General features: G+C 37.2%; 1 protein-coding gene across 2 annotated transcripts in view; it reads left to right on the top strand.

The window, feature by feature from the left end:
• The window catches only part of RNF180 (ring finger protein 180), a 48,473-nt gene that overhangs the window by 12,361 nt on the left and 21,087 nt on the right, over window positions 1-15,025 (top strand). For both annotated transcript variants that reach the window (XM_035100895.2, XM_060280269.1), the window contains exon 4: window positions 918-1,862. In XM_035100895.2, the coding sequence (XP_034956786.1) occupies window positions 918-1,862 (945 nt within the window). The remainder of the gene's footprint in view (window positions 1-917; window positions 1,863-15,025) is intronic.

Here is a 15,025-nt window from a genome sequence, read left to right as displayed (position 1 = left end):
ATTACTTTTTTATATTCTATGCAATATTCTATAGAACGTAAACAATATCTAGGTCTTTATAATGGGCCTTAGAAGTACAGTTATATCATTACATATTTTATAGTTATTTAAGTAGGTAAATGCCTTTTCAAATGCTTATAATAAACAAGTCATTGTGTCAACTCTGCTCTTGCCATATTTAGTATGCATATCAACACATCCAAAGTTTCTGTATAATTGTAATACATAGTGCTATTCCCACACTTCGTTTGGTGTCATAAGTCCTGAAACTTCAGTAAGATTTCAACAGATGTAAATACACCCTTCTGCTAAAAGACTGATTTTGATTTATTGGAAGGATAACACCATGGCGCCTTTGAAAGATGGATAGAAGCTATGACTACTTTTGCAACATACAAACATAGATTGTATGGAATACATTTATAAAAAGCACAATGACTTTAATAATTCTATCATGAATCATGGTACTACTTATATACCCATATATTGCATTGTATCACAGTTTCAAGCACTTTTTTCTTTTCTTTTGATGTCTCCACATTTTTCACTCTACTGAATTTTTTCAATTATATATATATATATATATATATATATATATATATATATATATATATATAAGATTTGAACAGACTGACTTCTGCATAGGATTTTAGTTTACAAGACTGTTCAAAGGTTACCCTTACCCTCCCCCTCAAAGTTCCATGTTAAATACTGGTATGTGCCTTACTTAGTATAAAACTAAGGTCTCAGAATATTTAGGAATATCAAATAACCCTTTGAAATGATTACTTTGGTACATTGCCTTTTTCAGTCATAAAACAAATATTTACATGCTTTTCTGCTCTGTTTGAAAAAAGATTTATGTCTTATCTTCTGGATTACAAATAATTAATTGTTTCCCACCACATTATCCTCAGGCACAGTGGACAACTGGAAAGCTGAACTGCCCATTCTGTGGGGCCCGTCTGGGGGGCTTTAATTTCGTCAATAATACAAAATGCTCCTGTGGCCAATTTACAAACATCCATCTTTGCAAAAGGCGAACTGACTACCAAACAGTTAGTTCAGTTACATCAGCAATATCGCCACTGAAGCACTTGTCTCTTTGTAAAGTTCATTCTGACTTTAACAACGAAATATGGCAGTGTGTGACAGGTGGATCTTTGGAAGATAGAAATCAAAGACTTCCATATGTAGCCAAAAATAACAATGGCATTGGACGATTAATGGAGGCACTTTGCCTAGAGGTAAGATCAACCAACTTTGAGATGAACAGTAAAGAAACACACTTCAAAGTGTCTAATCCAAAAACAAGTATTTCAGCTTCACTGGCTGTGAATGACAAATACACTGTAAAAGCTTTTCATAGAAAATCACAGAGTTTAGACATGAACTTCAGAGAGAAGCTTGTTTTGCTGCCTACTTTATATGGAACTTCCACAGCTAAGAGACCTGTTTTCTCCAGGCAACATGAAGCACAGCCTTTTTACACAAAGGGCTGCTTACAATTAAAGTCTAGCAGAACACATACTTTTTTTCATTTCCCACTTAAATCAGATGCTGGTGAGCTTCCAAACAGTTTTTCAGTTACTTCTTATGGTGCATTTGCACAAGAAGAGACAGAGTTTAATCATGGTTTAAAAGCTTCCAAACAGTATCTTGAGAGCACTACTGCTGACCAGCAGCTGTTCCTGTCTTCAGAGAGCACTACAGAAGAAGATACTGTGCAGAAGCACATCACACCTCTTGGTCTTCTTCAGCCTTTCACAACTGTTGATCAAAAGTTGAACAAGAGAAAAAGGAACCAATTGAACAGTTTGAGGAGAAAGAAAAGGTGGCCAGAGAGGTGGCCTCAGAAGCAGGTATGTACAAAAAAATAGAGATTGTAACCATACCAAAATTTATCATGTTAGAGACAGCAACCTCTAAGTGGGAGTAATGGCTGCAGCCATGATATATATCAGTCCAGATATCTTACTAAGCTATAGTTAGCATCAGTCATGGTTTACAAATCTACTTCAAACTGATCTCTTTTGGGGGTGCAGACCATTGCAAACCATGGTTTGTTGATTCAGACATAACGTCAAACCATAGTTTATTACCTATACTTCACACAATGTCGGAATGGATCCATTGGCTAAAGGGCCAAAATATGTACAAACATTTCCTGTTCTTATGAAAAACACTAGTAGATAATACCAAAAATGTAGAAAAGAAACTGTCTATGTACATTTTTAATTATTTTTTCTTGCACCCAAAGACTTGTATCAGTATAAAGAACAAGTCCTTCATCATGAGCCTTCACTTAAAATCCAAATTGAAAGGAAGTCTTTCAATAATCTCTTGTTTCTCATCAAAATGTGAGCTCCCTTCCTGTAATGTAGTTTTTCTACCTGACAAAGTACAAATACAAATTCTCTTCTATAAAAGGTGAAAAGACTGCTTATTCTATTCTTAAAACTTTTGTGCTCATGTTTGAAATTAGCTCCTCTGCAGTTTTCTTTGCAGCTTTCTACTTCCTACAGTGAGTGTGAAGTTTTTCACCATAGCTAAGCCATATACACAAGTAAGCATGTGCATTAAAACATTACAGGTTATTTGAGTCATGTGCACAACTGCATAAACATCATTTTGAGCTTTCACATTACATGACTACATAAAATTTCCCATTATGAAATTCTCTCCTGTTAATACGGTAATAATAATTTATTTGTACCCTGCCACTCAGGGTGGCTTCCAACATATATAAAGACATAATAAAACATCAAACATCAAAGACATAATAAAACATCAAACATTAAAAAGCTTCCCTATACAGGGCTACTGTCATTGTTATCATTTATCTAGTTATTTTCACCCTGTATGAATCCAAGAATTATGTTTATAAATATTTCCATATATTTTACAATTAATACAATATATTAATATTGTTCTCTCAAACAACATGGTGTACTTTCCTATATTGTATTAAGTCAGAATGCACCCACACACCAAAACATTACAGTTCAAGTTCATTAAAATTCTATATTTCTATTTTAATGTAATTCCACGCAGCATAATGTATCATTCCACCGGAACTATATTATCGTGTTTTTGCTGCTAATCTTCCTGTATAAGGGGACTCCCCAGTAAGTACCGGTATGCAATAATAGAAGTGGGTTTTTTTAACAGCAGGGGGCACCAAATTTCCTCTAGCTACAAAACAATGGTAACTAAACTTTTATGAACAAGCATTGCATGGTATAGGATGCTGTATTTTGTTTGTAGAATGTTTTATAGATTAAAAACAGTAACACTGCTAACATCTGGTGATTAGCGGTTTTAAGCATAATAGTGATACCTGTTGCCACTGCTGCAGCCCAGAGTCTGCCAACATTTCTGTAATAAGCTGGTTCTTGTGGCTGATTTTATTATATATCCATTCCAAAATTGCCTTTGTTAAAAGCTTGTGATAAATGGCTGCAGTCTGTCTGCCAAAGAACTGTTTTTCTGCCTCTTAAAAACTTGTACCATTTTAGTTTAAAATATTTTTAGTAAGAGCAAGAATAATTTTTGTAACAATCTATGAATTATTACTGGAAAAGAAACACTGTGAATGATAAAAAGAGAAAATATTTTCTTGAACTTTCTTTTTGTTTAAAAGTTGGGGAGAAAACAAATAAATGGACAACTGAACATGTGATATAATTTTTTAAATATTACTGTTACAGTACAAGGAGCTCTTCACACTGAATCTTTTTTTTTAATGACATTAATTCTTTCCAAACATTTGAGTCATTGTCATAAAGTAAAATTAAATGCAAGACATTAATCGTTACTTATCAAAGAAGAGTTTGGTTTAGCTAGCTTGTAATATAATGGTGGCTAGTATCCTGGTGATTAATCTAAGTTAATCAAATGAAAATATAGGGAAAATGTCTATTTACAGAAACACTAATTGGTTTTGAGATACCAGTTTCATTTCTATTTATGCCATTGCCTTGGTTACTTGAAGAGGGTGCTTGAGAGGGCAGTAGTGGCCCAGTTTCAGGCATGTTTTGGGGAAAACTGATTACCTGGATCTATTTTAGTCTTGCTTGAAGCCCAGGCCTAATTCGAGGTGCTTCCAGTAACATTTAAAGCCCTAAATGGCAAGCCCCAGATATCTGAAATACCGGCTCCGTCTTCATAGTTCTGCCTATGGAACTGATGGCCCAGAAGAGGACTTTCACTGTGGCAGCCCTAAACTTCCTCCCGTCTAGCATTTTCGTCATATAGCTTTCACCATATGCTGAAGACATACCTCTTTATGTTGATGTTGTGTTCTGGCTGGAACAGTCGTATTTATTTTAATAATTCAGTATTATATTATTGTATTGTATACCACTCTGGGACCTTCTAGTGAAAATAAATAAATAAATAGGGGCACAGACATATTAGCATCTACTCTTCCCATTTGTTGAATGCTTTTTCTAATTCCTGACCATGCAAAGACTCTGTTGTGCATTTGTAATGACCCTAACTCTGGGGTGCCATGGGCAATACTGGCCTCTGTCCCTCTTTCCTTCTCTGATGCCCTCCCACGGCTCTGCCTCCCAAAAGCTTGCACAGCTGTTTGCTGCTGCAGCCCCGGCTACAAGCTCCGCAGGCAAATTGTGCCTCTGGGGCTGGTCAGAAGTGCTGGTTGCCAGGAGCTGAAGCAGCCTCAGAGTAAGCAAGCAAGTGGGCAAGGGAGCCCAGCCAGCCAGTCTGCCAGCCCTTGGGAATGTACAGACAAGTCCCAGGCCCCTGTTGGGTAGTGTGAGGTGGCACCTCTCTTTGGGGAGGGGGGGCAGCTCAGAAACCAGGGGCAGCAGCTGCTGCTGCCCACAGGACTCCCAAAGAGAAGGGAATGGAGAGGAGGCTAATGGAACACTCCAAAAGGGAGGGTGTTCAAAAAAGGGTGAGAGACTGCCAGCTCTGCAGGCAAGGGGTAATGTAACTGAGCTCCTGAGCCCCACAGGGGTGCTGCAGAAAAATATGTAGTTGGTAAAGGGAGCTGTGAACTCAAAAGGGTTGAAAACCGCTGCCCTAACACAGTATTATTGGTCCACCCCAATGCATTTGATCACTGACATTTTTTTTTTAATTTTCAAAGGCTACTCAACAACCTTAGTGCTTGGCAGAGCAAACCTCACCCCTCCTTTCCCCTCTGTCTTCCAATTCTTTGTCCATTACCCTGTTTCTCATATTTTAAGACATACCCATAAAATAAGCCATAGCAGGATTTTTAAGCATTCAAGGAATATAAGCCATACCCCAAAAATAAGACATAGTGATAGCCGCAGCAGTAATGCCGGCTGCGGCAGGAGGAGGAAAAAAAATAAGACATCCCCTGAAAATAAGCCATAGTGTGTTTTTTTGAGGAAAAAATAAATATAAGACATGTCTTATAATATGAGAAACACGGTATTAGAAAACACAGGGCTTTTCCAGTTGACCTATTTATTGAACATTCACTAACTCCTGGACCCTTTGGGGGGTTGTGAAGCCTTCCAGCCCCCCTATTCACCCGTTGGTGAGTGCTCGCCTTTGGAGCTCCCGCGGCGAGCGTCCGACAACGATCCGCAGAAAAACCGGAAGTCTTCTCATTCTGATTGTTTGCATTGTGTTCATCCCACAGTTTTCAAAGCATTTCATCATCACTTTCCAAAGAGCGCTTTAATTGTGCAAACCTAAGTTTATACAGCATACAATTGAATCCCTCCTGCAAAATAGTGTTAGTCTGGAGACACCCTCAAAAGGCCATTGTGAAATGGCAAGTTGCCCATGGGGGGGTGCAGATTGAAGACTTGTTTTAGTAGTCTATGGAACTTAGCCCCATCTCAGAAATTAAGAAAGTAGGAATGCACATTGGCTGAGTCCTTGGCAAAGCAAAGGAGGTTTGGAGAAGAGAAGGACCAGATGTCCCACTTGGATTCCATATTGTTTTCTGATGTCTTGGTAGACAACATCTACATTCTTTGCAGTTTTCTGTGCAACCGGGAGGTTAAATGTTAGTGAAAACTTGCATTCGAAATGTACTGCTGGAGCTATAGATTATGACTCAGAATCCTCCTCATGGGGCACTCCCACATTAATTTTTCTTTCAATTTCATTTCTTTTTCATTCCATTTTAAGTAGAATCAAGTTAGTACGGCATTTTCCACACCTTTGAGAATTTAATATCTTTATATCCACTGTAACTACATCCACACCAGTGGGTGGTGCACTGCTGCTATATCCCTATTCTGTATTTGCACAGACTCTCCTGTTTTTACAGACTTCCCGCCCACTTCCTTTTTCACCTCACTGAGCATGTGCACAAGGAACAGCAGGATTTTTTTCAGTTGTTTTTTTAATTGTCAGCCTCCAGGAAGAGCAGCATGTTGTAGAATCATACTGAGTTCCTTTCTGCAGTTGTTTGCTTAGTTTGTGCTCCTTCAAAAAGCCTGACATTTCTGCCATTAATGAGAGCAGTAATATTGACAACATCTGTCATTTGTGACAGCCTACAATTCTGATTCCCTCTGCATCTAAGGAGAGGCAGGATGTGCTTGTTATTTTTGGCACCTATACTGGACTTCATCATACTTACCTGCTTTTTTCCAGTTAGATAACATCTGCATAATTTGGAGATGGAGGGAAATTGGGGCATGTTCAAATACAGCTTGGCATTGTGTGGATACACCCCTAAAAATGAATACTGCAATTATGAAATGAATGCTTGGTGTGGATGCACCAGGAAAAGTAAAAAAAGATTCACGAAGACAGGAGAGATGGAGAGCACAGGACTCCTGCACCTTTAATGACTGTTCAGAAATCCCCTCTTCTATACAACTATTAAAGGTGCAAGAGCCCTGCCTTCTTTTTCATCTGACCATCCTACATTTATTTGCTGGGGTGCCCTAGGGTGTACTAAGTTGAAAAAGCCATCTACTGCTCCAGAAGGCTTCCAAACTTAGTGTAAGCCAAAAACATACGGATGCAATCCAGAAGGCAAGATTCATCATCAGTAGGCAATGGGATTGACATACCAGCTCAATTAATCTGTTAAAAAGGAACAAAAGAGAGTGGAGGCAGAGTAAGTGGCATTTATTATGCAAGAACACCAAATCAGATGCTGAGCACTGCCTTCACTCGAAGAGCAATTTTCTCCTGGCTCTTGAGCAGGAGGGAGGTTTTGGAAAGTAAAGAGATAGCCAAGGAAATCAGCTGACATGGACAATGCCAGAGGTTTGCCTAAGGGTCTCCTCAGAACCACAGGGGAGGATGAGATGCAGCTGGCTCCGGATCCAATACAAGGTCACAAGAGAAGCAGCTGCAGCACACAGGCTGCCTCACCATCCGTTGACATTTCGAGGGATCCTGAGATTCAACTCTCAGCTCCTAGGAATGAAAATAGATATTTGTTACATAAGTATGCTTACAAAATGTTTATTCCAGATTTAGTCCCAAGAAACCTGAAATTAGAAGGGAGTTTTTGTGTGTCATTGCAGAAAATCTGTTGAAGCAGCAATGCAAGTCAAACTGTTACGGGGGAAGTGTAATCATTGATTTTAGACTAGTGTCTCTTAAAATTCTGTACCATAGCTGCCAAGTTATCCCTTTTTTACAGGGATTTTCCCTTATGCTGAATAGGCTTCCTCGCGAGAAAAGGGAAAACTTGGCAGCTATGTTCTGTACATGCATTTCCAGCACAATCCCCTATGTGTCTGCTAAAAAGTAAATCCCATTGAATACAATGGGGATTAAACCTTAAACTGAAATTCCAGATAAAAATTCCAGATAGATAGATAGATAGATAGATAGATAGATAGATGCCTAGAAGTAAGTTCCATTTTATTCAATGGGACTTGCTTCTGAGTAGAGATGTATAGAAATGCACTGTCAGCCTGTCATCCTAATACCTAGCCAGCAGTGGTGAGGCTTCATAGAGTGCTGAATCCACAGACGTGGCACTTGTAGGAACCAAAACGGCGGGGGTGTCATCCAAAACTTCTCCGGCCTACTGGATCAGGTTTAGAATTGCTCTGGAAGATCTGTAGATACCAGACTTAGTAAATACAGTATAGCCTATTATATTTATTGCATCATTTTACCTCAACTTGAAATACAAAACTTTTTATCCGAGTTGAGTAGTTGTGAAATGAGCTTTATAATGGCTGAAGAATTATTACCTCACAGCAATCTGTTTCCGTTTCTCCCAATTTCCCAGTTTTCAGTTCCCCATATTTCTGTATCGGTTTTTGATTTTTGTAAAAGTCCTCATGAAAATTCATCATCAAGTCTCCTAATGCACACCTGCTTGTATGCAATTGTGCCTAATAGATTGATTTTAATATACATTTTTGCATGTTATTTTCACTAATTATGCATTTTTATGCACCATTTAGCCTGGTAAACTCATTTATGGAGCAGGGGGTGGTGTGGTCTAAACCACTGAGCCTCTTGGGGTTGCTGATCGGAAGGTCGGCAGTTCAAATCCACACAATGGGGTAAGCTCCCGTTGCTCTGTCCCAGCTTCTGGCAACATAGCAGAATGTGGTGTTCATATATGACAGAGGTCTCACTTGCTCTTTTAAAATAAGAGATATGTCTAAAAAGTTAACTGTAATTATTGTCCTTCATATAACATTCATTGCATGTTATATTTTGTTTATTCAGAATTATTTTTCAACTCTCAAAAGCTGCTCCCATTTTTTCTATATATGTTTGTTTTCCTCTAAATGGTGGCTTATGGAAGCATGTAGCCCATGACAGTGTCTCTTATTAAAACGACAAGGGATGCACAATTAGTACATTTCCCTACCAAACAGTGATAGTGGGTTCTGCTGTACAGATAATTACAACGGTGCCATAATTGCAGTTACAGGAATTCATGCAACTGGAAGTAACACAGTTGGCAGGAAAGCAGTCCTGATTACTGCCATGCTGTTCCCAAATTCATTTTATGTTAAGCTTATTATCTCACTTTGATTTCCTATGACAAAAAGATAAAATTATTTGCTTCAAAGCAAGAAAATGTTTTTATTTCTTCTTCATTAGGAAGGGGGTTGGGAAATGTAATAAATTCAACGTAAGTTTTTTGAATAAGAATATTTTGATTTGAACAAGGTATATGAAAGAATTAATAGGGTACTTTTTTACAAATGTATAACACATTTGCTTCATTACATATTTTAAATAAAAAACAAGGAATTTACAAGTATTGTGTTTTCACTATGCAACATTTTTGATGTGCTTTCTGCATCGCAAAGGCATCAATCACATCTTCATAGTCTATTGTGATCCCTACTTCTATTTCAGTATTCTGCGTGGCTAATGCACTAAGTCATTCTTGTAACATTTGAGAATACAAATATGTTAGTATACTCCATTTTCTTTGGCTGTGCAATTGGTTGCTGCTGTGCAGAGAAAATTCTGAGTGGTATGTCCATTTATGGAAAGACGTCTTGTAGTTTGTCTCTCATCATTGCACACATTTTCAAGATGCTTTTATGTCCTTCTGCCATACTTAATAAATAATTTCTGAAGTGGCTGCATTCATTAATGAATGATCCTGCCAAGTCATCCTGATAGTAATTTTGCAAATCTTTTGTGTGTATCTGCACTTCTAATTGTTCCAATTCTGGCATTTTTAATAGGATCGCAAACTTCGAAGAATTAAGGTTCTTATACGCTAACTTTGGTCTCTCCAGCTTTGAGATGAACCTATCAATTATCACATTTATATGAGTTAATTTTGAAGCTTTCGTGTGCATTAAACTTTGTTTTAGTTTTATGTGATTCATCACTCTGAAGTTTCTTTTTCTGCTGCTGTTTATTGGACATATCACCAGAGTTGCTCAAACCTGACTTTTCCATAGCTGCTGGTTCAGAAAATTCAAACATATCACCAGCATCTTTCACGTACAATGTCAATGAATTCTACAGCTCTGCCACAGTACTAATGTTGATGTCAACAGATTGAAACTTCTTGCCAGTAATGTTGAATCAGTCCGAAATGTGTCCCACATTTGTGCCATTAGTGCTATCTCCAAGGACTCCAGTTTATTAAACAATCCTGTACCTTTACTGCAAGTTAAGGATTTATCTTATTTATAGCAGATCATCATGTAAGGCTGCAATAATTTGGTTCCAGTTTTGATTAAGCTGTGACAAGCTTCATTTAAAGATGACCGAGTACCAGACATGGTGGTTTTTTTAGAGAAACATTTCTGGATATTGTTAAGTGTAATTCTAATACCTCCCACTGATGAGTAGATGATGAGAAAAATACATATAAGTTTTTGAAGTAGGCCAAGGAATTCAATAGCTTATTTACATTTCCAATAGCTTATGTCCATTCTGCTGCACATGCCCCAATTACGTTCAGTGAGTGAGCATGGTATTGCATGAAAACATTGAGCTTCTTTTATTCTCAATAGAAGACCCTTGTACAATCCAGGCATTTTGCTTGAAGTGTTGTATGATTGCCCTCTACAGTATTCAATATTTATATGTCTTGAGTGTGCTAAAAACTGCATCAGCCAGCTGTTCTGATTTATGGCCAGGATTAGGGAGAAAACAAATAAAACACTCTACAGGCTGTTCATTTTCGTTCACATATCAAATTATCAAAGAAAGCTGATCAACATGACTTATGTCAGGCATTTACACTTATTTTAAAAATGCTTTGCAGAATATGTTTATTCTGTAATATGATTCAAAACTTTATCTTCCATGTTGTTGATTACTTATCTATTTCAACTTAAGACCCTCACCTGGGGTTCCATATTTTGATTTACTAAAAAATAGATCAAATTCAGCTGTGACCATAATAAAGTTTCCATTATGAATAGATCCAAAGCAATTTGTGCTTCCTGTGAAAGACAGTCCTCAAAATGCTAAAGCTTTGACTGCAGCTACAACTCTTCTAAGAACACACCTCCAATACTAGACTTTTTCATCAGTCTGCCCTTCTAATGCATCCACCCTTCCAATGACTGATCCTCACTGTTTCAGAGCCAAAACTTAGTTTGTATAGCCAAGAGAATTCTCATACTTATAAATTCATGGGCATGTTTCTAGTCATTAAAACCTTCCTTACCTATGAAATATGTCCCTCCAAGCAAAAGCCATTGGGGCACAAAAAAACAAAAACAACCTGAGCCTATTGACTTAAGAGTACACTAAGCATTCCTCCTAGTCTTTTCTCCATTCAAGAGGTGTCCTTTAGATAAATGACAAAGAAGGCCTCTTAGATTGCAGAAAATCTTCTTTAAATTTTGTTCATTATCATTCTAAATAATCTCACAGTTCTTCATTTATTCTCCATAGGGCTGGATCAATGGCCATTAACAAAAGTGACCATAATTTCTTATTTCACCACAATGAAGCATATGTTCAATCTCACTGCAGTATTTGGAATCTGCAACAGAGTTATCAGAGCTAGTACCGAGTTGAAGACTGTTTGTGCACTGAAATGGAATCAGGGTTTTCTTTTACTTTCCCCCAAGGTTGAGGTCAGTGCTTATATCACTCAACTTGTTTGCATCTTGTATTTGAAAACTGGTGCTCAGAATGCTGGAGCTAACAATATTTTCACTACCGGTAATAGGTTTCTGAGACTTGTTTTCATTTACTCATTTTATATAGAGTATTTTTAAAAATTCAGGTTCAGAACATTTATCAATAACATCACTTGCTTCTTTGCTTTTTTCTATATTCTGCACTGCTCAGCCTCTTCCGTTCATCTGATGATGATAAATTTACCTTACCTAGTTGTTATTAAATTATTTCGGCCATTGGCCCATATCAAACAGCAATTCAACATAAAATTTAATAACAACTAATACCAAACTATTCCAAAAGTTAAGCAACATGTAGCACAATAAACATTCAGAAAACAATATGATATAACCACCATCAGAAATGAGAACAAGTCATCTCACACTAACACAATAATTTATAGAGAGTGCATGCCTGCATTATGTACTGCACTGTGGGTCTACTACAAACACTTTTAAGATGAGCTTCTCCCAGTTGTTCTGCAGTCAGACCAGGATCGATGTAGTATGCTCAAACCGTCTTGCCCCAGTGAGTAACCTGGCCACCAAATTCTGCACTAGCTGAAGTTTCCAAACTGTCTTCATAGGCAGCACAACATATATGCTGACTCGAGCCTTTTCCAGATGACCTGTGTAGTGGTTTTTTGTTTTTTGTTTTGCATCCTGATATTTTTACACAGAGGTTATATGACATTGTATTGTTTTCCCTGCCTGCTTAAAACATTTTGTTTAGGTAAGCCTAGGTACGCACCTAGAAGTTACATCTCTTTTCAGTTGTTGCTGATTTTAATCATTGTTTGAATGTTTTTAAATAAATGTTTTCAGTTGTTTTTAATAAATAATGTTAATGCTTTATGTTATACGTTTGTAAACTATGTAGAGGCTTTCTTACAATCAAGTAATTAATGCTCAATACACAGCAACTTCTGGTTGGTTTGTGTGGCAGTTATAGGACACCACCAATAGAAGGAATGGAAGATCCTTTACTTTGCTAATGTACACAGGGCCAACAATTAAGAACAAATGTCTGTACTACTCAGCTAAATTCATCTCTAACTGAGAACAGGAGTTAATGTATGCTCATTATTTGTTAAGCTCTTTATATGAAGATAAATTTAACATTCAAAGCAACAGTACCAGCACAAATTCAAAATATAAATTCCTCTTAATTACATAGCAGCTATTGCTTGCTGGTGGTGTTTTATTCCAAAGCATAAATCTTGTTATTTCTTATGAGCTTTTGTTGGAAAATAGGAATTAAATTTACATTTTGAAATCATACTCTCTCTTTTTTAGAGTTATAAGGGTGTTTTTTCACCTTGAGCTGAGTTAAAAGCTGTTGTATTGATTGCAGTGGTTGGAAACCATCTGTTAAATTTTTAATTTAGCTTTATTTGGCAGGTATGAGTTTTCAATAGATCTCTTGAAAGGCTACACACATTCTGTCATAGAGCTGCTATCTTCATTTTAAAGATACAATAGCTTGAATGAATATTTTATATAGTATCTGCATAAATGAATATTGACTAAAAATGAAGTATAATTTCAAACTAAAACTGCTTACTTGCAAAATAAGGGTTACCTGAAAAGCACATATTTCATTAGAGTTGACATAAAATCCTGTGTTTAGAATAATTATTTGAATGGTAACAGATCAGTTATTTGTACCTCTCACCTTTCTGAAGAATGAGACAGTTTCTCTAAACAAGCAGCAGGATGAGGTGGCAAAAGTTTGAGGTGCTAGACAGAAGCTTCAAACTACAGGTGAGGATGCCCTACTCCCTGTGCATAAAAAGCTAACACATTATGGCTGCTTTGCTGGATTAATCTTTTTTATGTGGAAATAGTATTTAAAGAAGACTATTTTTAAAAAACCACATGTAGTCTGAATAGGTGTATTCTAGTCTATCACTTTAGCTGCACATTCTGATCTATATATGCAGGAAATGAGGCTGAAATGAGATGTCGGAGTCCGGAGGTAGAAGAATGGACCACTTCAGGTTACATGTGAAAAAGTTTTGTGCTTGCCTGTGCAAAAAAACTCCCTGCAAGTATAAAACTAGCATAGCAGGGCTGATGTCCTAGTTTTTAACTAGCAGGGACAGGTTTTTTAAAATTGGGCACATTCAGAATGGCATCCTGCACCTGTACCCTGAAGCAGTACCATCCATTCCACTACATCATTCTGCTGTGTGTGTATTTATCAAGTCTAAACTGGATAAATGCCAAATCAAAGTCATTCTCATTTCAGTTTTTATGTAATTAATGGTACCATTCCTCCGGGCAAAATCTGCAAGTTTTCAATTGCAAAAAGATCCCAAGTGGTGTTGCTCAGCTTTAAGAGCTGTCTAAAAATGTAGTTTCTATTTTATAACAGAGTACACTGGAGGATAAGTAGTGTTGTACGGTTGTAGGACATTTTGGAACACAGGAGTTCACAGCCTTGCCCCCAAGAAAAGCCCCAAAAGCCAGACAGCTTTGTTGATTCATTTTTGTTGATTATTTTATTTACATTTATAAAATGTACAGTACAGTATATGCAGCAGGCTACAATATATGTTTTACTTGGTGAGTAATAATATTTGTAGGCTTGCATTAACAAAATAGATTTTGTATCTCCACACCGATGTGTCTTGAACCTGTAACTGGAACTGACATTTATATTGATTAAAACAATGGTACTGTTACTGTTTTTTGATATGTGACCAACCAAGCGACTAAAATAATTTAAAATGTTATTTAACTCATTACTGATTAGTAGAGGGGTGTCAAAAAGCTTCATGCAAACTAGATAGAAATGCTTCCCTCTTTTGCTTTCAGCTGTTCTTAAAATATTCTAGCCCCAAAGCTAATTAAGCAATTTTTTAAAAATAAAAAGTTAGCCATTTTATAGCCACTGATTCCAATGTGAGTAAATCTCCTTAAATTCCTAAGTATTTTAGCAGAACTGAATGTAGATTCCTCTGTAAGAGATTCTTTTGTTGGATGGTTTGGGTTTTTTTTGTTATAATAAAAATAATAATGTGATGAGTTTGGGGTTAGATTAAATTGGTTTTTTAAATCCCTTTCAATCCTGTGATTATATAGCTGTAAAATGGGGTGGGAGGGTGGGCAGAGGCAAACCATTTTTTTAACCAAAGTAGGCCTGCTTCTAATGTAAACAAGGACAGCAAAACAGCTGGAGAACTTTCTGGAATATGGTGGAATGGGGCTTGTCTTCCTCCCCCATTCCCCTGCCTGGTGGTTTCATCAAGGTATCTGTGCATGAAAGTGAACAGAAGAGATTGGTACTCTTGGACACAGAGGTCCTTCTTAACTCTCTGTGAGCATCCAAACCATAGCATTAGGATGCACCCTAGAAATCTGATGGGGAGCAGGGTAAATTGGAGTTTTAATGCTGGGAATCTTTCCATGCTAATAACTATGCAACCAGAGCTTCAGGCAAACATGAAGGGTGGAAAACCTATATGCATCTC

The sequence above is a fragment of the Zootoca vivipara genome, chromosome 11 (genome assembly GCF_963506605.1).
Source record: "Zootoca vivipara chromosome 11, rZooViv1.1, whole genome shotgun sequence".
NCBI classification, from domain to species: domain Eukaryota; kingdom Metazoa; phylum Chordata; class Lepidosauria; order Squamata; family Lacertidae; genus Zootoca; species Zootoca vivipara.
Note: the sequence above shows the minus strand (reverse complement) of the source record. Positions and strands in the feature narration are given on the sequence as shown.